This window comes from Betta splendens, chromosome 3, assembly GCF_900634795.4.
Source record: "Betta splendens chromosome 3, fBetSpl5.4, whole genome shotgun sequence".
Taxonomy (NCBI): domain Eukaryota; kingdom Metazoa; phylum Chordata; class Actinopteri; order Anabantiformes; family Osphronemidae; genus Betta; species Betta splendens.
The window spans coordinates 17308520-17334195 of record NC_040883.2 but is presented as its reverse complement, the minus strand read 5'-3'; the positions used below and the strand labels follow the sequence as shown (position 1 = coordinate 17334195).

General features: G+C 47.0%; 2 protein-coding genes across 13 annotated transcripts in view; one reads left to right on the top strand and one right to left on the bottom strand.

Moving 5' to 3' along the window:
• The window catches only part of LOC114851904 (glypican-6-like), a 148928-nt gene extending 145751 nt beyond the window's left edge, over positions 1-3177 (bottom strand). For all 4 annotated transcript variants that reach the window (XM_055507307.1, XM_055507308.1, XM_029143783.3 and 1 more), the window contains exons 1-2: positions 2942-3177; positions 2766-2851 (exon numbers count right to left, since the gene is read on the bottom strand). The gene's annotated coding sequence lies outside the window, so the exon portion shown is untranslated. The remainder of the gene's footprint in view (positions 1-2765; positions 2852-2941) is intronic.
• Positions 3178-8578: 5401 nt separating this feature from the next.
• LOC114851902 (LIM domain only protein 7-like) lies at positions 8579-24756 on the top strand. Of its 9 annotated transcripts, none has more exons than XM_029143771.3 (29): positions 8579-8713; positions 8807-8956; positions 10742-10812; positions 11529-11598; positions 12654-12760; positions 13081-13111; positions 14205-14318; positions 14398-14548; positions 14769-14919; positions 16897-16956; positions 17440-17608; positions 17798-17931; positions 18052-18211; positions 18292-18777; positions 19438-19552; positions 19737-19898; positions 19980-20155; positions 20246-20306; positions 20396-20455; positions 21491-21516; positions 21605-21712; positions 21803-21892; positions 22303-22448; positions 22569-22586; positions 22780-22832; positions 22909-23080; positions 23177-23365; positions 23977-24082; positions 24239-24756. In XM_029143771.3, exons 2-29 carry the CDS (start codon positions 8888-8890, stop codon positions 24287-24289), a joined length of 3306 nt encoding a protein of 1101 aa, XP_028999604.1. In that variant the 5' UTR covers positions 8579-8713; positions 8807-8887; the 3' UTR covers positions 24290-24756. The 9 variants fall into 9 exon arrangements, with proteins under 9 accessions (XP_028999604.1, XP_028999606.1, XP_028999602.1 ...); XM_029143773.3 differs by having other exon boundaries at positions 8582-8737; positions 8879-8956; positions 22306-22448; XM_029143769.3 differs by having other exon boundaries at positions 8582-8737; positions 8879-8956.
• Positions 24757-25676: the final 920 nt, after the last annotated feature.

Sequence of the window (25676 nt, the reverse complement as noted above, 5' to 3'; positions counted from 1 at the left end):
TTTTGCATAATGGAAGTGGCAAGTTATTGATGCCCTATTTTTACTTTTAAGTACACATTCAATATTCCGGTTGCACTGTACAATTTCCGTTACTCTGTGAGCTGCACAGATTTATTTCTGCCTGATTCTGGATTTGCTGTGCAAGCTCATAGGAGTCATTGGGTTTAATGAAATATGGGTCTGTTCTTCGTGTAGGCAGCAGAAGATCTTTCCAATTTTTAATGATTCCACAATGATGCATATTTGTAACAATACAGCAAGACAGAGGAGTATAGAGAGATGAACATGTGACAGCTGAAGATAAGCCCACTACAACTATAGCTTCATTTAAGAGTACAGTAAACACTGTTTCCCCACCTTCAAATTTGAAGTGACACTTGCGTACACATATCACCCCTGGAGCATTTATGCATAGTTTACAGGGGTTAGTATGCTGTCTTGTAGTCTCTCACACTCTCACACTGCGTGTTTGTTTTTTTTCCACTGGATCATGGCATTGCTGGGTAGCACAGCATCCACCCACTCGTGCTAGGTATAGATAAAAACAAAGCCTCCTCTGCATTTAAGCAAGAAACAAGCCATGTAGGACACTTAATTGTTAGTTTCAGTCGACTATTGTCTTGTACAAGAGTTGTGTGCTAACAAAACATCAGACACTTTTTAATTAAGTTAAAAAATATATTTTTTGTCCATTTAGAAGCAGGTTATCTAAATTTCTGTTTCATGTACAGTACAGTATGCTCTGTATGTACAGTACATGCATCTGGCACAGCCAGTGGGTAATAATTAAATCCATTAAACCAGCAACAAATTCTTATAGCAGTACACTCTGTGCCATGACATGCTGTCTACAGTACGACCATGTTCCTCCCACATAGTCGAGATATTAAGTACGATTACACAAACTGGCGCTAATCCATAAACCCTCTTGTAAGTTCTGGCATTTGACATCTGTGGAGGTGTAGATGTGGAGGTGACAGTGGCGCAGCGAGAAGTAAGCGGTCTTGTCTGTCTCACGAACGGTGTATTATGGGGGTAATTAACAGAATAATGAGCATCTTTGCCTACAATGTGCAACATCTAAATAATCATCCGTGCACTACAGAAAATAGATACAAACACCGGCAAATGAATGCGTTTATGTGTGGGTGGGTTTTATTCTAAGCAAGACACAAATTGGAAGCCATTATTTTGGAGAAACAGAGGGTGTTATGTGCGTTATTTGTTTACTGTAATACTGTGCAGTCTTGGTTTTCCTTTTTCTAAAATGTTTTAATCTTTCTTTGTATTAAATGATAAACCTTAAATAAGCTTCAGTTGGCTAGTCACTAGTTCAATAATGATAACTACAGTATTATCATATAAATCCCAAAACAGCTTGAGGAGAAGCTGTTTTGGGATGAAGAGCTTCAAGAAGTGAGTGGTGTTACAGAAGAATCCTGGTTTCCACAGTAATGACTGTACAGTAGGTGCTTACTGGGCTTCAGAGAATGAAGATGTGATAAGCATCCCGATACAAAGTCTAGCAATTTTAGTATAAAAGCAATAGAGCTATACTGTATATTGGTAACTATAGTATATAACATTATAGTATGCTTCTCCATGGCACAAGACATCACATTACTGGGTCAACATATTACACCTGGAGGCAGGTGTTGGCAGCAATACAGAGCCTCTAGTTTATCTATCCACAGTGTGATTAGGCTTTTTATTGTGGTGTTAAAGCCCTCACACACTATTCTATTAAGTACGGGGATTTAGATTTAGATTTAGATTAGATGTAGCTAGAGAATTATTTTATACAAAATCTATTACAGTATTAACCATAAAACCAAACCACCAAGAAGATCAGACACTGGGCTTGGTTGGTTCACAGGCAAAGTTCCTACAGTAACTTGGGCAGTGTACTGTGTTGTTGTTGTTCTTGTAAACTACCTCTCACCTTATTGAATAGGACACAGTAAAGTTTAGCACAGACAAGAATGCAGCTGACTATGGACTGATGGGAGTTTCTATTTCTCATCGATTCAATAATCCAGTCGTGTTGCAGGAAAGACAGCGTTACCATAACTAAACTCTGCTTTCTCCTCCGTGTGCAGGACAGAGACAAAAGGTGCTGACGCATCTTAATGCCTCCTCTGCTCTTCTTCTCAGGTTCGTCATTATCATACTGAATTTGCATCAACTCCTCGCTGTCCCAGAGCAAGAGCAGCACCTTTGTTATCATTCTACACATGTTCTCGCACAAGCAAATCCTTGCATTAATTTATGCCTACTGCTATCTCCACCGTTTCATATCTTCCTTCGCCGGTGGACTCTGTGATCCTCATGAACGTTCGCTGCACATGTGACATGGGGCTTCAAACATCAGCGGCGTACAGATTTCTATGTTCTCATAGCTTCTTTACTGTACAGTTAAGTACAGTAAGTGCTTTAACCCTTTAATGCCAATGTTTTATATGAGATTTTAAGAAACCACTGCCTACATTTTCTAAATGTTATACTGTAGGCATATTTGTTTTGCCAAACATGACCATTGCATCGTATGTGATCAATAACATATGTAAGAACCGGATTAATATGACGAAGATATAGTGTGTTAAAAGATTTAATAAACATCTAGATTATGTTTATGTGTCAGGCACTGGTTAATGGTCAGTGTTTTACAGTAGATTCGGTTTATTACACTGACTGACGTGTCTCTGTGATGATGTACTACATTCCAAACCCTTTGGAGACAAAACGGCATTTTGGCGATAACTTACATTTTTCTCAGGATGATCCCACGTCCACGCTACTTGACTGCGCCGCTCGTCCGTGCTGTCGTTGGACTCCATAGTAGATCTGTATACTGTAAGCACCAACAACACGTTTGGTTCAGCAGGACTAAACGCATTAGTTTTTTGTGTTATTTTGCCTTTTGTTGGATTTTCGCCTTTACCTCGTCAATGCTGCCTCCTGTGACGTCGCTAATTGGTTGCTCAGCTTTTGGCTAGCAACAGGTGCTGCTAGCTTACCTGGTTGCTAGCTTTGTTACCTGTCCCAAAATGATCAATCTCCCGTCGACTGCTACTACATGTAGACATGATGTTCACGTTACTGGTGGAGGAATGAAGTTGTTGGAACTTCTTGAAGCTTTTTACCAGAGTGGTTTAACACAAGGTCTGTTTCTGGAGGCGTCCCGCGCCCCCTGCTGGTCAAAGATGTCTACACACCTGGTTATAGGTAGGAATGCGTAGGACCCACGTATTATATCTGTCCTTTAGAATCAAGTCAGGTTTATTATAGACCAACACGAATTCACAGCGGAAATAAATAACCTCAACTTTATTACATAGCACCGAATTAAAAAATACAACTACCATGTTGAACCATGTCTTAGATGGGCGGCCTTGTGCCTCGACCGGCTGTACCGCTCGTCTGCACGTTTATCAATGCAGAGAGACTGCGTTGACTCTGCATCTCTGTGCCCCGGGCTCCACTCTGGATATTTATGATAAACCTCTCAAATGTTTATCATTAAATGATTTTGTCAATGTTTGGATGAGTCATAGTGACAGTTGCAGTGTTTTTTACAAAGCAAATGCATTTTAAGTGTATTTTTTTGGGCATTTTCTGCCTTTTTGGACAAAATCCTTGGGCATTTTAGTATTTAGCATCTAGTAAAATGCTTAGAGATATAGATTGTTTTTTTTAAGAATGTCACATTTCTTTTAAAGCTGGAAGCCTACAGGATTTTGAATACTTCTTCCATTGCAGACATAGGCTATTCTTACTGCTCTGTTGTTTCTCACACTTTCCAATTGCATGTTTTTGCCAAATACCAAGCGTCGTGTACCAGTTAGACCTGTGAGTCAAGTCTCATCCTTGGAGAAGCCTCCTTTTCAGATCTGTTCAGATTTGTCATTTTGTTTTTATGACTCCAGCAACTACCTTTGCTCTCTCTGTCCCCTGCTCCTCTCTGTGCCGTCCTTCCTCATTTCTGATTTGATTACACCTTTAACCTTCACTCTTAATTTACATATTTATTTCCCTTTTCTCTGTGACTTTTTGCTTAACAGTTCAGCTTACTTCCCTATAATATGCATTGATACCCAAAATAAAATGTCTACTCTGGTGATTAAATTAGTTTTATTAACATTTTATTTTTACTACTATTATCATCCACATGTTCAAGGGCAATAAATGAATATCTGACGTAATACTGCTTTCCTTGAGATCGGATTGCATGTTGTCACTGGGGACCAGCATCATAAAAACACTATAAAGTATATGTCCTATAGAATTACTAGCAAACAAAATAGATATCTATAAAAACACTCATCGACTGACTTTGGCTTCAGACACAGGCTACACCCTGACGACAGCTTGGAATCGGTAAATTCAGCTGATGCTGAATGCAGCCAGCTTTTATTTGATGTTTTCTTAATTGGTGTTTATTAGATTCAGACCCAATTTATAATATTTTGGTGCATTAGCTGGTCATTTGAATTCCTTACATATTAATGCTGCAAAACCACTTAAAAGGCAAACGGGATCAATTCTGCATTTTCTCAGAAGTCTAATGTCCAATATTGCCTCCCCTCTTTGGTTGTTTTGAACCCTCCGAGCTCAGACTCAGAAGTTACATTAAAATGCAATGATAATTGAAGAATCTCCCAGGTGACCAGCACTGCAGAGGAAGCACTCTCTGTGTTATCCCAGCCCACATCCTGTTGTGATAATGTTTCAGATCTTGGCAGGGACAGCACACACCAGGCACTAGGGAGGAGAGGGCAGTGGATGCGTGGAGGAATAACTATAAGCCTAAGGATTTCGCTGACAGAGAAATTAAGACTCAGTAGAAATTAATGATTTTTTAATATAAAACTACAATTTTGGTGGAAGGTATCCTGTTGATGTATTAATCACATTGTTGTATTGTCATTATTCATATGAAGAGGAGTGAACATTAACATTGTTGATTTAGCTCAGAGATCATCTTCAACCTGTTGTGCTCAAATAAAACAAAAATAAATCATATTAACTTTTCCTTCATTTCTTGACATAAAGACTTACATTGAGTCAGACTCACGTCAGCCCTAATCACGCAGATCCCTTCACTGACTGGATGATTTGGACAATTAGATCTTGTGGTTCCACTAAATCTTCCATAAAACAAATAGCTGTCATGAGCTCACTGGCCGCTGGCAGGTGGAGTATTCTGCTTACTGTATGTCTCCACTCTACATAAATACATTCTGTACATTAGTGTAGTTAAAAAATAAATAAATGTGTTTTTGTTTGTTTGTTTTAGAACACATTATTATTATCTGACTAAGGTAAGCGAAGGCCATAGCTATTTCTATAATGTAAGAGGAGACTTAAGCCTCTTATGGAGTTCACAGCGGTACACTGTAGGCAAGCCCTCCAGCTAATGATCTCAGATTGGAGTACTTTGACCCTAATGATTCACTAATGCAGTCTCTGCACTAAGTATAACATTACTTGGGGAATTTTCTCTTGTGTAAAATAGCTCATCTAATACAGTACGGGAGGTACTTTGGTTATGCAGATGTGTCAGGTTGATATCCACAGGGAATGAGGACTGTGTAAAAGTACAACAAGAAGAAGATGCACCTGAACTTTAAGTATTGAAAACTTATCTTTTAGTGTCTACAGTTCAGGGAATATACTCCACACCTACTTTAATTGAATATATACAGTTGTCTCTTGAAATGTCTAAACATGCTTTTGTTTGTTCTGTTTGCTGAGAAACATGTATATTATCCACTCAGTCACATGTAGACGCCAGTGATTGGACGAATCAGCACATAATAATCCTGTGAACAGCTGTGTGCTCGTTTATCTGCCAGGGTGATGAGTTGGAGCCGGAGAATTTGCAGAAAGATTCATGGAGTCGCTCCAGCACAGTATATAAAGATGTTTTTGCTACGAACGTGGTTAAGATATGCAACAAGCCTCAAATGAGTCGAAAAAAATTCTAACTGCGTTTTCATATTGTCAAGATTTTAGCAAATCGCTTGGTTTTCAATTTGAGTTCTGTGTGGAAAAGTAATGGAGAGCGTTTCAGCTTCAGCTGCTCATGTTGCGGCTGTTGATAACAGTAATGATAGTGGGTGTAATTGAAAACGGAGCATAAGTAGCTTCACATCACTCACTGAACTGGACCCAAGGGAACTGGCAAAATGGAAAATATGGGAAACAAGCGCTTCATGTGAGGACAGATCTGATTGTCGTTGTTGTCCGTTGCACCACGGACCCCCTCCCCATCCTGCCCACCTGTCGCCCTAGCCCCCCTCACCCCAGCCCCATTCACATGCAGACTTACAGCAACACCTACTGGCAGCCGCCGACCAATGCACTATAATAAGGCCATTTCCGTGTCGCTGATAAGGTGATGTATTCATAGGGAAACTTGCCACAAATAAAAGGAAATGCATTTCATCTGTGCACTTTTATGTTTCTGTTTACATTCTGGGTTTTTTTCTCATCCATTCCCATTGTTAGAGTTGTCTCCTCAAAAGATAACATGGTGCAAACTTTGACAGCTGCCAGGAACGCAATGACAGGCACTGCATGCAATCTGGGGAAGCGCTGTGCATTGTAAATGCAATAAGAAAAAAGGAGGTAACAAAGTCATGCATGCTATTTTTATTCTGAAGAGAAGCCAAACTGTGGCTGCATATGTGGGTTTCATACACAAAATGCATCTCTTCAACAAATAGACTGCATTAAATGCAGGATTTACCTGATCATTACTCACCATTATGAGTTATTACACCTGGGCTGAACTAATTCCTCGTCTAATCATCACTCCATCTGTGTCTTCGACAAACCCTCAGTTCTGTGATACAGACAACGAGCATCAATCTGTTTACTGCGCCACTCTTGGGTTTCAAGATCAATTAGCGTCATGTGTGCGGGCGTGGTGGAGTACCATGTCCCTCAGACTGGAGGAGAGCATGTTACTGAAACAGGAGCTAGCTGCGGTCACCAAAGACTGACGGGTGGGGGGTGTGGGGGGGGGGGGGGCAGCAGCCATGCAAGATAATACCAGATTCTGTCAGAAACCCAGAAAAGGTGAACGGAACCTATTGCACTTTAAAAGAAGAGAATTAGAGAAGTGCAGAAGCAGATCGAAGGGGATGACCTGCACATTTCACCCCTTGTTTTATAAGAAATGAATGAAATGTTTGGGATTTCCCGTCGCTGTGTCCTTGGTTTTAAAGGTGTTTTGAGCACAGGGTGGATGATAATGCGCCAGAACGTTCAGAGGACACAAACCTGCACCTGAGAAAGAAGGGTCAAAACAAAAACAATGGTCTCCAGTGTTCTGTAGGCGCAATAGTAAAACTGACAGATGGTTTTAATTTCCTCGATTTACCTAATAGGTAAAAAGGTCTGTGAAGATTATTCAGCTACATAGTGTCCTTTGTGCTTTTAATGGTAATCTCATTAGATTTCCTATAGTGTCCTACACCACTGAACCTCATTTTACTTTAAAATTCGGTGATTCCATCTCTGCCCTTGTTCTCTGTACAGCACACCTTCTTGGGCGTTTGGCAGGAAATTGGATGGGAGTAAGCAAAGGTAGCAATACAAAATGAGGCCCGGCCGTCATATGTGCTTTCAAACGCTGAAAAGAGTTAGAGAAGAGACGCAGACACAGTATAGACAGAGACATAGACGGTTCAGGCTCAGGGCATCGTCCACCGTCGTGCACGCGTTATCAGGCTGCTGCGATTGTTGCAGGGAAATGGCAGAACGTGGGGATAAAGAGGAGACGGCAAATGCGTTTAACGCGGTGGAACGGCCGGTGTGCTGCGTTGTGTTACGTGGGTTTTTATGTTTTATATACAGTGAGTTGGAAGGTAACCAGGAAGTGTTATGTCATTTACAACCACCAACAGAAGGTCGTTAGTCATTTGACTGTCTGCTGGGCTGTAATTGGCCCGCGAGGCCTCGGAGGTCCTGCGTTCTTTCATGGAAACCAGATTTTATTCATTTATTTTGCCGAGCGAGGAGGAAACGTGCGCGGAGCCATTTCAAGATTCAATTCAAGATTCGGGAAAACTGTATTAGCACCAGAGGGAAATTGCTTTGGCTCGTTACAGCGGCTCCGCGTTTGAAAGCAAAGAATCACAACCAGAATAGAACCAACGCAATTACAAAAAACAAACACAAAGACGGAGGCGCGGCCGCAGCGCTTTCAGCAGTGATGGTAGGTAATAATCAGGGTGGGACGTGGGGAGGCCATGACCTAATGGCAGCTACAGTGCAGATGACCAGCCCTTAGTGTTACAGTAGTTTGCATGGCTGGTCAGCAGTGTTGGTGCACAGGAACATGTAACAGCACATCTCCAAACTTGTGCTGGACTGTTTTATACAGCATTTGCTCCTTCATGCATTTCCTCTGAACCGAACTCAGATCCATTGACCCGCCTTGTCTTTGCCTCCCTACAGAGAACAACCTGGTTCCAGCTGTTTCGCGAGCAGCGTGTCATACACCGGCCGACCACCAGGGGAGGCAGATCCTCCCCCGGCTTCACTTGGCCTCCAAAACTTCGCTGTGTGGTTTTTTGCAGGGGGCGGGGACCTCTCTCCCCACTTAACCCAATAGACGCAACCTGTCAGCGGATGAAAGCAGGCGCCGGGAGCGCGGCGGGGCCACTCGGTGACCTGCGCGTCAATCAGCGGAGAGGCTCCACCGGTGAGCGGCTGCACGCGGCACCAGGTGACTGAGCTGCAGGCCTGTCCTTTTTGTCGCCTTTTAATTAACCCGCGGGTGTTTCTCTGTTCGTAGACGCCAGGTTAACGCGTTTAATTAACGCTGTGCGCGCAACTTTACCTGTTGCCCCTCCGTCTGCTTGTTCAGGAGATAACGATGGAGTGGCGCCAGCAGACGAGCGTCAGCTGCGCGGACGCGTTCGCCGAAGCTCAGCGTTGGATTGAGGTGCGCGTTTTTTTTTTTTTCTTTTTTTCCTTGTCACTCACTGCGCTTCAATTATTTTTGCGCAAACACTTGCTCATGTCGGGGCCAATCGCTCGCCGATGCGGGAGTGATGACGGCAGATACGCAATGTTTGACTCCGGGAGGGTTTTGAGGCTGAAACTCAATTTTAAAGTTCCTACTTAGACTCAGGCGCCTTCACGGAATGATCTGCGTCCGCATGCAAATCACACCTTGATAAAGCCTGAGCAGCGGCTTGACTGCAGACAAGCAGCTACTGTACATTATATGAGGGGACTGATTTGACTGCATCAGAAGGAAGGCAGATAATTAAATAACGTTTATGGAGGAAATAAGAGCGACTGTTGACAGGCTGGGCTGTGTAGCCTCTGATCACCTGCCTGGTGCTGACTAGCTGCTGCTGCCTCTTTGCACGCTGTTGTGGCTATTGTCACATGCACAGTGTGGAGTGGAGGATGTGGTTTCCTACAGACAGGCTTGCAGGTTGCTGAACGCTGCCGTCCGGGGCATTGTGGAGGTTGTAACGCGTAAATCATCAGCGGTGAATGCGATGCGTGGACCCCAGGCGCAGAATGCTGACCAGCTCTAAATAGGACCAATTGTCTCTGAGTGGATCATTATGAGAATTCAGTTCGGGGCTGTCTTGGCAGCGAGCCCGTGCCAATTTTACCCATCTATGTTGCTGCACTAACGGATGAATGGGTGGTTGAACTGCGTGTGTGTATGTGTGGGGGGGGTGGCGATTTTTAGGAAATGCCAACGCACAAATGCCTCCTTGTGCCAAATTACAATGGGACTCTGTGAGGACTAATATCCCGTGTTACTGATTGCAGGTTAACAGCTTCCATATAGTCGTGACTCCAGGAGTAGTAGTTGTTCATCATTAGCATAGCCCCAGTAGCAATTACACCTAAATGTGTTCTCAGGGCCTCCTGGAATCCAGCAGTTACCAATAGATTGGACTCTCACATTATGCAAATGGGCCTTTTTAGACGAGCCAGGAGCAGAACAACAATTATCAGGTGGTGTTCTGTTTTAAAAGGGCGTCCGTCACATCCACTGCAGTTTCTATTTACATACACATGCAATTATTTTTAGTTTTAAATCGCTGGCTATTAATTGTCAATCAGAGTTTCTTTTGAGAAAGTTTTCTTGAAACCAAAGCAGATGCATACAGCTGTGCTCATCTAATGGGAAGCTAGATTAGACCGGTATCTGATGCTTTGAATAATGATGCCCATGTTTTTATTCCGTGTGACATAATTGTGTTTGTGTTTTGGGGATTTGGGAAAACTCTCCTTAACCTGAAGAACAGAAGGTTGAAACCTGGGACGTGTTAATTCTTGGGGCTAATTGTTTACTGAAACGACCAATTAGCATTTAGTGCTTTGGAGAGTCTTGACCACATTGTTTTAACCTGGCAGCGTATCGCCTTTCTGATGCCCAGTTTTATCAAATATGAACTGTAATTGTGGATTCCTGGGGGAGGACCAATTAGTGAGAAGAATGTGCGTTTGGGCCCTTTTGTTAGTTCTGGAGCAAAACTCTAATAGCCTTGTTTTTTTGTTTTTTTTTGTCCTCATTACAAAGCCCTCTGGCCCTGTTGGTTTATTTGGTTGACTGTTCAATACATGTGTATGATATTGTCTTGTTGTTTTTTTATGTAATATGGAAACTAGTAAAAAGTATGGTACATATGAAGTGAACAAGCACATGTTACTGGTTCAGTAATTAATAGATCATTTGCTGTTGTTTTTTTTTTTCTAGGAAGTGACTGAAAAGTCATTTGATTGCAATAACTTCCGCGCTGCTTTGGAGAATGGCGTCCTGCTGTGCGAGTAAGTAGTAGTGACACTTAATGTTGACGTTAAACCAAGCATTGGACAAACCTGATTTATGGAAGGCTGAGTTCTCTAGTTTCCTTAAAGCAGGACCAGTCTGGGTGTGTGTGTGTGTGTGGGGGGGGTTGTCCTTAGAGGGCTGCACTGCCCCGATGCCTTGCCCACCAGCACACTGACCGCTGGCCTGTACTGGAATCAAGTCTTCAGCTGTCAGAACTGCTGTAAGACTAGTGCAGCAGGTCCTGGGTTCTGACCGGGTCAGTTATATCCTACACAGTCAATTATTCAGAGCTTTAAATTCAATAATTCCTTCAGCCCAACCAGTAGATTGAGAGGGGAAATATTTAATTATTTTGCTGCAGTATATTTTTGTTCCTGCTGTAAGTGAAGGAGGTCAGATTCTCCAAAACCACGAAAAAAGTGCAACAAAGGTAAAAGTCAACAACAAAAGCAGAACGGTGTCTGTGCTCTGACACAAACATGTGTTAAATCTGCGAATCATGGTTTCCAAATACGAATGAATTCATGGCCAAATCTGCTGATTCACTGTAGCTGCAGGGCCTAAATACTAAATGCTGTCTGTTTAAGGCCCAGCCTGGTCATGCCTGCGATGCCCTGCTTTGCCTAATGAACTCTAAACTCACCGTTTTCATAAATGACCCTAAATAAGCATGTCCCTGAAGTGTGTGCTGTTGCATGCTTTGTACTTGCAGCCTCATCAACCGATTGAAGCCTGGCATCATCAAGAGGCTGAACAGGCTCTCTACGCCCATGGCCGGCCTGGTGAGTGTTGGAGCAGGGTCCGTGGAGGTCTGGCTGGTGCCAACGCAGCTGACCGACTATAAAGAAACTCTCGGGAATGTCTTTATTGTGAACATGACGAGCAGGAAAGAAAGCGAGACACCTGCTAGCCAGGAAGTGTTGACACTGTGTGTGGTTTCCTGTCGACGGCACCGAGCGGCGGCGTTGCCACAGTTCGATTAATCCTGAAAGTACACGTCGCTCGGTGCACTCTGCCGGCTGCTGAATATGTAAAGGGTTTTATTATGGGGCACAAATGCAAATGAAGACTTTTTTTTTTAAATAAATTTTGGCTTGGGGCTGTGTTTTGATGGCTTCATACAAGTCTAATTGGTAAAAGTGCCCAAAGCAAAACAGGGAGCGGACGCGCTATCTGCCATCATGGCCGGTAACTAGCGCCGGATGCTGGATCAGGTCAGAGTGGGAGTGGGGTTTATCACAGTCCCAGCTGATGTGTTGACGTGCACCTTTTTAATGACTGCTTTTCTTCCATGCTGACATTTACCAAGTAATGCTGCAGTTTGAAAGCGTACCTCGATCCCCAATTGACACCAGATAAGGTTTAGGTTTAACCATATATAATCCACATACGTGGCCAAAATAATGAAGGCTCCTCCATCTGGTAGTTTGCCCGTTTGCCACTAGAGTTTGCCAAAGCGTCCCCTCACTCTGTGGACGGTCCGTCATCACTAAGTTGTTCTAAATTTAAGTTGTGCTAATGAAATGATCCTCCTGCTGCTGTTTCTTTCCCTCCATTATAGAAAACGTAGCATGAGGGTGGAGGCAGCACCAAGAGTTTAACAGTCGAGTTTAATCCACTCTTCCACTCTAACCTACTTTTCATTGGCTGCAGCTCTTGAACATGTAAACATTTTGCCACAGCAGCTTTATTTATTACATGATGTCGCATTTTTGAATTAGAATCGTGTCAATGCTTCTCCCAACCTCAAATGAATGCAGAAAAACTGACTTCGCATCTGAGAAAGGAAAACGCTTCATCACTAGGAGGCCTTAACTCAGTATTTATTAACCTGCAGGATAATGTGAACGTGTTCCTAAAAGCCTGTGGGAAACTGGGCCTGAATGAGTCTCAGCTGTTCCATCCAGGAGACCTGCAGGACCTGTCCACCCGCGTAACACTCAGGTACCGCCGTCTGCTTGCATGGGACACGCCGACACCGTGGGATTCGTTGGGTTTTTATGGGGAGGTCCTTTAATGTGTGTCACTGCGGCACCTGTTTCTGGTTGGAGCCCGACTCTCGTGGTCGCTTTGCATTTACAGCGGCGTCGGCGCTGCCCGACGAGCCGCTTGATGGCTGGTTCTCTGCCATTTGTGATAAGCAGCTGATTAGTGGAGCTGTGCAAATGAGGTGTTCTGAAATGTCAGTGCAGCTGTGTTAACGCTTATGCATATGCACCATGAGCACCGCTCTGACGCCTTTGTTTCTCTTTCTCTCCTTTTAGACAAGATGAAAGCAGTAGGAGACTCAAAAATGTAAGTGTGGTCCGCGTGACTGCTCTTTATCGTTCTGCATTTCCTGATCCTCCCTCTTAAACATGCGTCTTCATTGAGCCTCTAGTGCCATCACTAACATGTGCAGTTCAACCTAAAGCTGATGCTGAAGTCTCTTACGCCAACGTTGAGCCTTATGTTTATCACCATACTTTATATTTTTACTGTCTGTGTGAAACGGGAGGGGGCATGGAACACGCCTGTGTGCACCACTGGTATTTTACATATTCCGCAGCGCATGAGGCTGTTTGGTTATCTGTGAAGCCTCATTTGAGTCGCACAATGGCTGACGAGCCGGGCTCCGTAATGAGGCTGTTTATCGGCGCTCGCGCCCTTTGGAATTGGGTTTAGCGTTTCTCTTTTAGCGGCCAAATTAAGGTCAGACGCTGAAGCGGAGTTATTGAAACATTTTTAAGATTTCTGTTTAACGACGATGCGAGCTGAAATCCAGCGCACACGCACTGATGAGCGATGCACACAGTCACGGCCTTATTTGCAGGAATGTGTCCTGACAGTTTGTCGTAATTGTTGCAGCTTGAGTTTTTTTTTTGTTTTTGAGGAAACTAAATGTAGATTTAGAACTAATAGATTCAGTCGAATGACCCTAATTACTGTAATTATTTACGTGTAAAGATGGATACAAATAGTCTAATACTATCAATCAAAAAATACTAGGCAGAATTGAACTACATACATACATACATACAGTACATGCATAAATACATACACGCATGGGGTGAGTCGCTCTTGTCTGGTCGCCTCCTCCTCCTCACTCTGAAGAACAAACCCTCCTGTGTCGTGCTCTTTACACATGAAGGGAGGAAAATGAGTGAGTTTAGATCAAACAGATTGTTATTGGAGGGGTGGGCTACCAGTCGATTAGGACGGTTTGTTTTCCCCTGATGGGGAAAGTGAATGTTATGTTGTACAGTTTAATTTATGCTGCCATTGCAAAACTGTAGACATCATGAATTAGACTCTGATCGAGGAGTTCAGTGTTTTACTGCTCGTGGGGTGAAGCCTGTTCTCCGGGTCGGGGAGGGTTCTCTAACCTGTAACGCTGGCTCCTTCACAGGTTCTGATCACGATCTACTGGTTGGGCCGTAAAGCTCACCAGGACGCGTTCTACAGCGGCCCCCAGCTCCACTTCAAGGCCTTCGAGGGGCTTTTGGGCTTGGCCTTGTCCAAGGTGAGCTGCTCCTCCGGGCTTTGCACACGTTGGAGCCGCCTCCCCTTGCGTTTACGCCGACTGTGGCTTTTGAATGTAGGCCCTGGACGAAGGCAGCAGCGTGTTTGCGAAAGACGGCTGGTACCCGGAGAGAGAGGACGCTCAAAGTGTGGGGCCGAGCTACAGGAGAGGGAATTCTGTGGATAGCGTGGACTCCGTGGACTCGCGGGCCGTCTACCCAAGCGCCGAAGGTACGATCCAGTACATCTAACTCTAATGTGTTGGCTCTGCTGTGTAGCTGTAGCTGAGGTGCTCTGTGTGGTACGCTTCCACTGGAGCCCGTCAAGTTCCACACTGTGCTGGTAAATGGGACTGTTTGAGGCTTAGCTGCAGACTGTGCGATCTGACGTCGGGAGTATTTGGACTGGAGCGCGGCCCTTTTGTCCCTCATGTTCCACGCTTGGTCTCCAGGCTTCGGGAGCGACGCAGAAGCGGAGCAGGAGTTTAAGATGGAGGCGGCGCAGACCTCAGCCCGGCGAAGCAAAGGAAACATCCCCCCACCCATCCTACGCAGGAAACACCGCCAGGAGAGTGGAAAGGGCTATGGCAGCCCACTCAGCAGGTTGGTGCAGTGTACATGGTGTACATGAGCCATCAGCTGATCAGTAGATGCCTTCTGCAAATACTACAATATCACTTTTGTACGTGTTAAATTTGAGGGAATTCCAAAAATACGCTTGTGTGGAACTGAACAAAGATCCAGAACGGGAGCTTGATGGCATGAATTGCTCACTGATGAGGCGGATTCATGTCCGCTCTGCTTTTAGAGGGTTTGGAGTTTCATTTTATTTCTTCCACTGAGCCCGTCTACAAATCGCGGAGGATAAGGTCAATTACACACAGCATAGACAAGACGGCGGTGGAGCTTCGCTGCTGCCTGCAAAGAAATGATCAAGCCGTCCGTGCCCACTAATGACTAAGTGGCCTTTCTAAGGAAGCTTCTTATTAACACGACTCAGTTTGCCGTTAGTTACCGTGGCAACGCGCTCCCTGTGTTAAATCGTGAAGAGGGTCAGTTTGTCCGGCGGCCTTCTGTGCCTGCGTGGCATCAGTGCTTCACACTGACCTTTTTAAAGTCCTCTCTCCCGGTATTTATTTCTTGGCTGTGCTAATATTCGTCCACGCTTCCACTTAACTCCAAAAAGGGTAAATTTGCCCCCGCGCAGCAGCCGCCAACAGGTTGCTGCGTTCAGTGCATTCGCCCCCGTGGGTCTAAATCTGGGAGTGGGTGCTTTTGGCGCGGCCCTGGAGCAGCTCCCTGGTCCCGTCGGCCTCCGTCTCGCTCCGTCTCGGCCCCAGCGCCGGTGAAGAGCTGCTCCTGCTCCTCTCTGTGGAGAAGACGCTGAAGACCACCGCGCTGAGGCCGAGCCCGTCCTGGATGACGGGCGTTTCCACCGAGTTCAGCAGACGTTATGACCCCGACCGCTTCTTTGCCGTGAAGAGGAGGAGCGAGTGTGCACCGTCTGCCTCGCAGAAAAGATCCTGGTGCCACAAAATGCAACTCCTAAGGTCTGTATTTTTTTTTTCTAGTGCTAATAGTGTTAGAAACTAAAACCAAAGAAGACTTAAGCTGCAGTGTTGAGCTCTTAATGCCCAAATTACAAAAACACTGCTTAGCAAAAAAAATAAATCTCTTAAAAGCTACTTTTATAATATTTTTAATGGCATGTAATGAAATATGAGCATGTTTTTCCCTTGACTCCATCTTAACAATATCACAGTCTAAACTAAATGCCAGTTTGATAGAATAGGTAGTTTTTCTTAAATTAACGGCTTATGTGTTTTCTTTCAATAGAAAACTTTCTCTGTTTACGTTTTATCATTTAATCGTCTTTTTTTTTTTTGTAGCCATCAGGCTCCTGAAGAATTTGACCTCGACTCTGTTTCCTGGCGTGAGATCTACTCCGTCTGGACTTTAATGCCAATGGCCCCAGTAGGAGCACCAACGTCACTCTGCCTCTAATTCACCACATTACAGGACGAGGACGCGCTGAGCAGATGCTTTATATCGGCTTATTATCTCTTATGCGCCACGTTTTTGCATTTTCATATCAAATTCATCAGCAAACATCACTTTGGCCGTTTTTGTTTTATCAGGCAAATGAAACGCACTTTGAACTGGTCCTTGAACTGATGACTAGGTTTTCTTTATCTGACACTTCCACATTCACTCTGGGGCTTTTTTACGGTGCTGATGATGTGAGGGCTTTTTGGCAGCATCGCTCTTGGTGACTCATTAGTTCATAGCGCTTGAGCAGATGACTAATGCTCTGTGTCATACTTTGTCGGCCATAGCAGAGTTGTGTCATTTATAAACACCTGTGTGGAGAGATGGACTCAAAATGTGTCGATACTGCATTTTTGTTTTGTGCATTAAACTCATTTTTCCTCGTGTCTGCAGTCAGTTTGCAATGCAGATGTTTCACTGAACCTGTGTGTTGTAAATTACACCCATTAAAGGTGTGTGTTGCCGTTGGTCTTGTCTCACCTACAGTAGTGCCGGCAGTCATTCATTTTAACGTCTGTCTTGGTTCTGTAGAGAAACTCAAAACCAGGTCAGGCCTCTGAGACCAGTTCAGGTCAACCCTGGCTGGATTTGGTAAGTTCCTAAAAGTCCACATGCTTCTGACGGCGGAACGCTCGCTTTTCCTCCCGCTCCTTTTCCCGAGCAGAGACCTGTCTGTGGAGCTGATGTACTGAGCAGCTCGTAACCACAGTCTGTGGATGCACCAGCGGAATGCTGCCGTGCGTCCTGTGAAAGCCGCATCCGGCCCCTTCGCTTGCAGCGCTGCTATCGCTGGTTGTGGCCCAGACGGCAGCATCTGCGGCCGTTCGGCCCTTTTACTACAGTACAGTCCTGCTGGCGCTCAGCTGCACATTGTGTTGTTGCTGCCCACGCTGTTGTGCACGTGTGCGCTGGTGAAATGAGGCGTTCGTGTGCTTTTGCTCTCGCGGCTGTGTCATTCGCTGTGCTTGTGCTGCCACACAGTGTGCAGAGGTGGCACCTGCATGCACGTTCCCACGTTCTCCAGTCTTTGCGCTCTGTTCTGTATGTTCTCACGCTGCCGTTCTGTCCGATCAGGAGCAAGTCACTGAGCGACATACCGATGGTGTACCCTGCTCGCAAAGGGCCCGGCGAGAACGCGCTGAATGACGCGGACCAGGACGCTAGGACGGAGCGAGAGTGGCTTCAAGAAGGCAAAGAGGCGAGCGATGCGGCTCCCAAGGACAGTGAAGCTCACTGGCATGAAGTAAATCCTCAAAGGCCCAGTTGCTGTTGTGTAATAGTATTTCTTTTCTAAGCATTTTAAGGACTTATCTGCTGAAATAATTAATTTTTAACCTTGGACGGTTTTCCTCCAAACTAAAGTCCTGGAAGTTTTGTTGTTCTGATATGGATATTTTCTTAGTCAGACATCTCATGTCTCCTTTTGCCTCAGGACCTGAATAAATGGAAGAGTCGTCGCAGGAGCACGACGTCTGACCTTCGCACCAAGTCACAGGACAGAGAGCACGTCATCCACCAGATGACCAACGGGGCCGCGGCAGACTTCAAGAATGAACCACAGAAGAAGTACGTCGCACTCCCAAACCTTGGGCCAAGTACATGTAGTACTCGCATGGAGGATGAAAAGCCACTGGCTTGGTTTGAAAACTCAACGTGACTTTATTATTTTTTTTATTTTTTCTACAGTTCTTACCAGCAGACGCCTCGCAGGCCAAGCCCCGCCCCCCGTCCATTCTCTGACCTCCGGCCACATACTCGAGCTCTGCTGTCCCGCAGTTACGCCACTGAAGCTCCTTTCAGTCCTACTGTCCTAAACCCTGGTGACTCGGACCACGCACGGGCAAAGGTTCCGTTCCCCCCATGGCACCTGATGCCAGATGTGGGTGCGTAAAACACAAAGCGGGTTGATTTCTCGTCTCATTTTAGGCGCCGTCGGTTGGAGCCGTTCATGCCTGTGAGGGTCGCGTCCTGGGCGAGGAGACCCACGTTGCCTTGGCTTCAGATGGAGCGGGGGTTACCACGCCGTCCTCGAGCCGTCCTTTCAGCTCGCAGACCCAGGTCAGGGCCCAAGTCAGCCTGACTGGACACCAGCCAGAGCAGGCGACCGCGAAGCAAGTGTCGACGCTGATCACAACCCTTCAGCCGAAGGAGGTCTCGAAATCCACCAGCACCAGGGATTTCGCAGCATTTTCGCAGAGATCGCAGAAAGAGAGCCCGAAGACGAGGCGGCAATCTGCCATCGAGCAAGGCAGAGGGCCGCAGGCCACGGGCGTCTACAAGAACTGGTCCAGCTCGGCCAGCCTCCCCCGTGGCTTCCGGCGGTCGGAGGGCTCGTCCCGCCTCTCGTCGGCCATCACAGCCAGACCGTTTGGGACCAGGCTCTCCAGGGTGTCCTCGCTGAAACGTTACAATGTGAGCTCCACAGTTAACAGTACTGCATGTGAGCACTGTCCCGCACCCACACAGGCCTCTAAGTGTGCGGGTGAGATGACGCTAATGTGTCTATCGTCAGACTGTTTGTATGTTTTCACCAGCTTTTAAGCATTTTTAAAGAGCTGTCACTTGTTTTATTCTACAGCGTGGCCGATTATACTTAGCTGGAAGTCGAGGAACTTGCACAAGCTGCTGTAAAGCTTGTTTATGTAATGACAGCATTTCCTGTGTGTGTGCGCGTGTGTCTGTCAAGAAGCTTGCGTTACCCCCCTTTTTTTTTTCTTGGATAGCTCTTCCCATTAATAATAGACACACGGCTGCACCCTCGTGAACAGTGTCCGCTCACTACGAGCGGAATTGCTGTAACCTGAAGTGTCTCCTCCACGTGTGAGGCGTGGTCTGATTCTGATGCTCCGCTTTACAAATTCAACTGAAGCGAGCGATACTTCTGCGGAGGCGCTCGTTCGTGGCGGCGCTGCTCGGACCGTCGCTACACTTGTACTGTAGGTAGTGAAGCGATGGCTGTGAGCGCCTGACTCTGCCTGACTGTGCTGGTGTGAAGGGCCCACAGGGGGCTCAGGTTTCCACCAGAAAACGCAGGCTGGGGTGTCACCTTTACGCGTGTGTGTGTGTCTCCAGGTGGATCACAGTGACATGAGAGTGAGTCTCACGCTTAAACCCAACAGCAGACAGGACTTTGGTTTCCAGACCCGGTGGGACTCCACAGGGGCAAGAGTCAAGTGCATTGAGCCCGGTAAGACTTCTGCTATTTATCTCTGGACTGGTTCTGAAATAGGATTGACTGTTTAATCCCTGTTTGAACCATGAAACGACGTGAGTGCGTTCCTTTTTTTTTTTTTTTTTTTTTTTTTTTTTTTTAACGCCCCCCATCTTTCTTTATTCCCTGGTACACACCCCTTCCTCCCCTCCTCCCTCAGGCAGTCCAGCGGAGCTTTGCCAGCTGTGTGTAGACGATGAAATTGTGGCCCTGGACGACGTTCCGGTTGCACACATGAGCGACGAGCAGTGGAAAGCTAACATGACGCACGCCCTGCAGCACGGCAGCCTGACCATGGACGTGCGGCGCTATGGAAACAAGGGTAACGCACTGATTTCACCTCTACGATGGTAGACGTTGGTTTGTGTGTGGCCTTAGCCCGGTGACTGCCTGATGTCATTAGACTGGAGCAGTGGCGAGCAGAGTGGACCCAAGCAGCCGGGCCAGAGCAGGATGACACTGAATCTGACCCCGACAGCGAGCGTTCTGATTGGCTGCACTGATCCCCATGCCGGCGGCGCTGCCTCTGCAGACGCCGCCGCCACAAAAGTCTCCAAATTCAATGGGCAGACAGAAAACGTGAGCAGACCTGAAGATGCTGGTGTTTAGAGTGTGGCCGAGTGCGAGGCGCTCATGGAGTGAACCTTTGGTGTTTTTTCACCTGCCCAGGTTAAACAAGGTAAAGTGACGGATGGGGAGAATGGTGACAGCTACAGGAAGCCGAGCAAAGGTAATAACAGGCATGAAACCTGTGGGAGCGGCACGAACTGGAGCTATGACACGTCTGACCTTTGACCTCTGTCCTTCCTACTCATGTAGCTTATAATAAAATTATTAGAAGAAATCAGAAAAGAAGGACAGAGTTTTTCAAATCCAGAGGTAAAGTCTGAACCTTCGTAGCTTTGGGGGCTGGTGTCGGCTTGGTCAGTTTTTGGGTAATCGAAGCTACAATACTTTCAGCATGATTCCTTAGTGTAAAAGCTTTACGTGTGTGTGTGTGTGTGTGTGTGTGTGTGTGTGTGTGTGTGTGTGTGTGTGTGTGTGTGTGTGTGTGTGTGTGTGTGTGTGTGTGTGTGTGTGTGTGTGTGTGTGTGTGTGTGTGTGTGTGTGTGTGTGTGTGTGTGTGTGTGTGTGTGTGTGTGTGTGTGTGTGTGTGTGTGTGTGTGTGTGTGTGTGTGTGTGTCCGTCCGTCCGTCCGTCCGTCCGTCCTACTGTAACGACTGCTCTGTTCATCCTCAGGCTTCAGCTCGTGGGTTTACCTTTGCGGTAAATGTTTGGCGCTCGCGTGTGCGACATCTAGTCGGCTTTGTGTGTTTTGTGAAGCGTTTGCTGCTCATTGTGACCGATTCCTCGCCTTCTCTGCGCTGCTTGTTCTTCAGTATCTTCACGCTGGGGAGACATTAGGAGAGGAACCTCCTGATTTAAAGCATCTGTAGCAGTCTCCTCCTGCTAAAGCACTCACCTGATGCTTAATAGTGATGACATTATAATTATTCGTTTTCATAGATTTTGGTTAATCTTGAGTGAACCGTATTTCAAACTGTTTCTCAATTTGGCTTTGTTATGAAGTAGGCAAATAACCTCCAGCTCTGGCTTCAATGCAAACTATATAATTTACATCTGTATTGCTACAGCCACACTAACTTTTACAGGCTGCTTAAGAAGACAGCGCATGATTTATTAGGGGTCGGCAGCACCACCAAAGTGGAGCGTGTCGCGTTTTGAGTCATTTAGCTGGTGGACAAACCGACTACAACATGAAATAAATGATGCATCGTGATCGAGTGCATATTGAAGTTGCTCTTCTGGCGTGTCCCCGGCCTTGGTGCCCTGCAGCGTGCGACCACAGTATTACACGGGCTTCATTTCCCGGCGCGGCTGCTCTTTTTCTGACGTCTCGCTCTCTTCGTGCAGGAGGGTCCGAGTCTGCGATCTCTGACGTAAGTGAGCCGCGCTCTGTGCAGGTGAAACGCTCCCCTCGTGCCCGTCGCGGTCGCCTTCACTGACCCCCCTCTGTGCGTCCTCCAGCTCCAGGTGCCGTCCCTCCACCCCTCCTCCTGCAGCTGGTCGTGGGACTGTGAGGAGGACCGCAGGCGGCAGGAGAAGTGGCAGGAGGAGCAAGAGCGCCTCCTGCAGGTGGTGCCTCGCGTCGGCGGCGCGGCTGCAGATCTGAGCCCGGCGCCGCGCGGAGGCTTGAGCCCGGTCTGGTCTCTCTCTCTTTTTCAGGAGAAATGCAGGCGGGATCAGGAGAGGCTGGAAGCAGAGTGGCGCAAGGCGCAGCAGGATGCGTTTGGGGATTCCTGCTGGAAGTCGGGGGTAATTTGACCTTTTTTTTTCCAGTCTTTTTATCGTTCGCTACATTGGGTGGGTTTTCTGCGTGCGCTCCAGCGTTTCCTCCGGTCCAGTTCTGTCTGTCAGCGCTGTGCTGGGCCTGCGACCCGTCCAGGACCCATTGACAGCACAGTCAGTGGGTCTTAACAGGAAAAGCAGTCAGATGGCGGATGATGTGGGTTTTTCCTCATAGAGACTATACAGATAGAAGCAGTTTAATATATAAGCTTAAACTGCTTGATTTTACAGACATCTTTTTAGATTTCTTCTTTCCTACCCCTGACATGCATGTATAGACTTTAAGCAGCTCGAACCACGAACGGCCTCGACCCGTTTTTACTCCCACGGCTTCACGTTGTCCCTGAAGGATGCGATGTGTTCATGTTTACCCGCAGCAGGACAACATGGCGGCGCTCAGCGGACCGCCTGCCGGGGCCCAGCCTCGCGTTAATGGAGTGACCAGCAAAGCCGCGGGAGAGTGGAGCACTGACCAAGAGCAGCCGAAAGAAGCCGGAGCGAAACCCCTGACGGACCCGGACTGGTACGTTCCGTCAAAAGCACATGGACTTTGCAAGAACTGACTCTCTGTTAACCTGTTCATTTACTGCTTGTCTTTCCTGCTGCTGTTGAATCTGCTTCCTGCTGCTTTCTGGGCCTTTAGTCTGTCTCCGGCGCACAGGTCAGAACAGCAATCGCTCAGTTTCCCTTTGTGTTCAGGCTTCATTAGCACTTTTATTGCTGGTTCTATCTAAAGGAAATGATCTAAGTACTTCCTACTTTGGGCAACTCTAAGTAAACTCTAATATTGGAGAAAAACTGTAAGTGGAACAACCTCATCAACCTTAATGTGGCCGTCTCTTTGTCTCTCGTAGGACAAAGTCCTTGTCCACCCCTGAGCTGTCTGGGCCCCACAAGCAGGCAGGAGGTTAGTGGACGCGCTCTACTGCCACATCCCCTCTGTTCTCACCATGTAACTAACCGTCAAACCCTGTTGGCTCCAGGCGATCAGAGGAAAAGAAAAGGTCAGTCCGTGTCCAAGGCTGAGCTGGAGAGGCAGCAGATCCTGGAGGAGATGAAGAAACGGACCCAGCTGCTGACGGACAACAGCTGGATCCGTCAGCGCAGCAGCAGCTTTCACAGGGAGCCCGGCTGCGTGGGGCTTCCTCTGAAGAGGTGGGTCCTGTGTCTGGCACCTTCAGACTGGGCTGTGCTGCCTCCCCGGCCCGGCCGTGACCCCCCCCCCCCCCCCCCCCCCCCCCCTCTCTGCAGGCACGACTCGCTGGACGCGCTGGACGCGCTGCACCAGTCGCCGGCGTTGCCCGCGCCGTACGGCCACCCTCGCCCCCACTCGGCCGCCGCCGGGTTCTGTGCTCCCAGCAGGAACTCCTCGTCCCGCTACAGCACGGGAGCAGCGACGCCCCAGAGGAGCGCGTCCCGGGAGCGCTCGCACCGCGGCAGGTCTGTAAATCAACCCGTTGAACGCGTGCGTGCTCGTTCTTCACATGTGCTGAGTGGAAAGAGGATGTGCTGTGTTTGTGAGCGTGCGCCGGGTGCTGCGGCCGCCGTGACCATGAAGGTACTGGTGTGAGGCCGGCTGAGGTGCTGCAGAGTCCCCTTTGCTCAGCTTCCAATTGGACAGAAGGGTTGGGACTGTAGCTTTAATCTAATCGGGCTCAGACACCTGCAGCTCGGAGCGTTGGCTTCTTTCCTCCCGTCCTTTTTGCTTCCGTCCGCTCTAGGTTTCTCTACTTTCCACAGGACTGAGTGGAAGGAGCTGCTCCTCTCTTAGAGGCCCGTTGTGGCAGAGACCCCTGGGTTCAGCTGACCTTTGCCCGTTAGCACGCAGACGCAGAATGAACTCGCGTCTACAAGCGTCCGCTCGGTCCGTGTCAGTGACGCACGCGGTGCTCTCTGAATATTTGCGCCTTTGGTCCCAAACCAAGGCTTTGTGTCTGTCTGCGCTTGGACGGCGAACGAACAATCTGGTGAAATCGCGTAGACACAAAGGAGCCGCGTGAAGGCGGCTGTTCGTCCCCTAAACGCTCTCTTCTCACTTCCCCCTCTTCTAGCGGCGTGTGGGCTGCTGCAGACTCCTCGGAGGAACCGAGACCGGAGTCCAGGCTCGACTCCAGAACGGGAACCCCTACTGTCAGCCCTGCTATTTTCAACCCAAGTGTGAGTGTGGGTGTTTGAGGCGATGACCTTGACTTGCCGCCTGCCCTAGAAATACCACATCTGTTGTCTGTACTGTACCTCATGACACAGCCTTCTAATCTTACGCTTTTGAAAGTCACAATTAAAATCAATTAACTATATGAATTGACATTTCAGCCCCTGATGCCTCCATGTGAGCAGCAGGCCGTCCTCCATATTACAGAATGAGCAAGTGAAAAACCAAGACAAGAGGAAGTTGAGAACCGTGTGAAGCTCCTCCAGAACCAACCTGTGCCTTTCACAATAACTGCTGGTAACTGTGAGCTTCGTAGATTCTTAAAAGCTGTTCTTAATGCAACAAGGGTTAATGTTAGTTTGTCGTATTTCTGCTAATTTATTTCCAAGAATATTTAGATTAATATATGAAATAAAGTACTGATGACAATTGTTAGTGTTGAGTTGAAGCTTTTATTTTAGTGTTTATCTTGTTGTTGTTTGGGTTTTTTTTTGTTTTTTTTTCGCCCATATTAAAACATTCTTGCTTGGAACTCGTGAGGGGGAACATTTCAACATGTACTGAGACTTTCTGCTGTTGTGATGAAGTGTATGTGGTGTATGTGTAACTCTTATTCCTCACATGACCTGGGCGTCTTGACTGTTTTTGCCTTTGTAAATAAAGTACAGTGAACATGGTACGAACTGGGAGCACTGTTATTCGTCCACGTGCCACATGATGGCCTCATTGGTCTCGTAGTCAATGGAAAATGGAAAAACGAGGCAAAAGGCTGTTTGATTGGGGCCCATGAATCTGCCCTCACTAACGGGGCAGACGAGTCCTATTCAGAACGTAACTTTTGTCTTTTGACTGTACTAACGGCGTCCAGGGAGGGTTAGCGTTGCGTTACAGCCAGTGTTATATGATGGATCACTGGCTTAGGTTTACTACACAAACAAGGTTGTCAGCAGTTTCAACCATGCTGCATAAACAACATGGACAATGACTGGTTAAGTGTGTGTGTGTGTGTGTGTGCTTATATTTTAATAGTACAGCATTGACCAGGAAATGGCTGATGTTCAGTCAAATGACAGAAGAAGGTTTTACTGTCTTTTCAGGTGGCGGAAGTGAAATACTCAAATGGTAGAATTTGGCTAAAGTCCAAACTGCTGCAGCCGGTGGTGGTGCGTTTACTGTTGTGGACAAACGATCATGAAATATGGATATTGTGCCTTTAAATCATGAGGAAGCTTGTTTCAATGTACCTCCTGTTTGCTCATAGCATGTGAGCAAACAGCGCTGGAACAGGATTAAAAGCTGTATTTCATCCACATGAGGAAGTTGTGTAGAAATGTAAATGGTGCAGACTGGATTTTTTTGTTCTTAAGGCCGCGCATCAACTCGGACGTGTTTGAGGAAGAAGAAAAAGCAGCATTGCGACAACGACCTCTGTGACTCCACCATGTTCCTTCTTGCCCAGAAAAGTCATGACGGCTGGAGCTCTGAGCAGCCAGACGTTAAACACTGGCCTGATGGATGGAAGCGTTTTTATACTTTACTGTGACCCGGACTTTCGGAGGAGGGAGTTCAGGTCCCTGAAGACGCGAGCAGAGACATTTT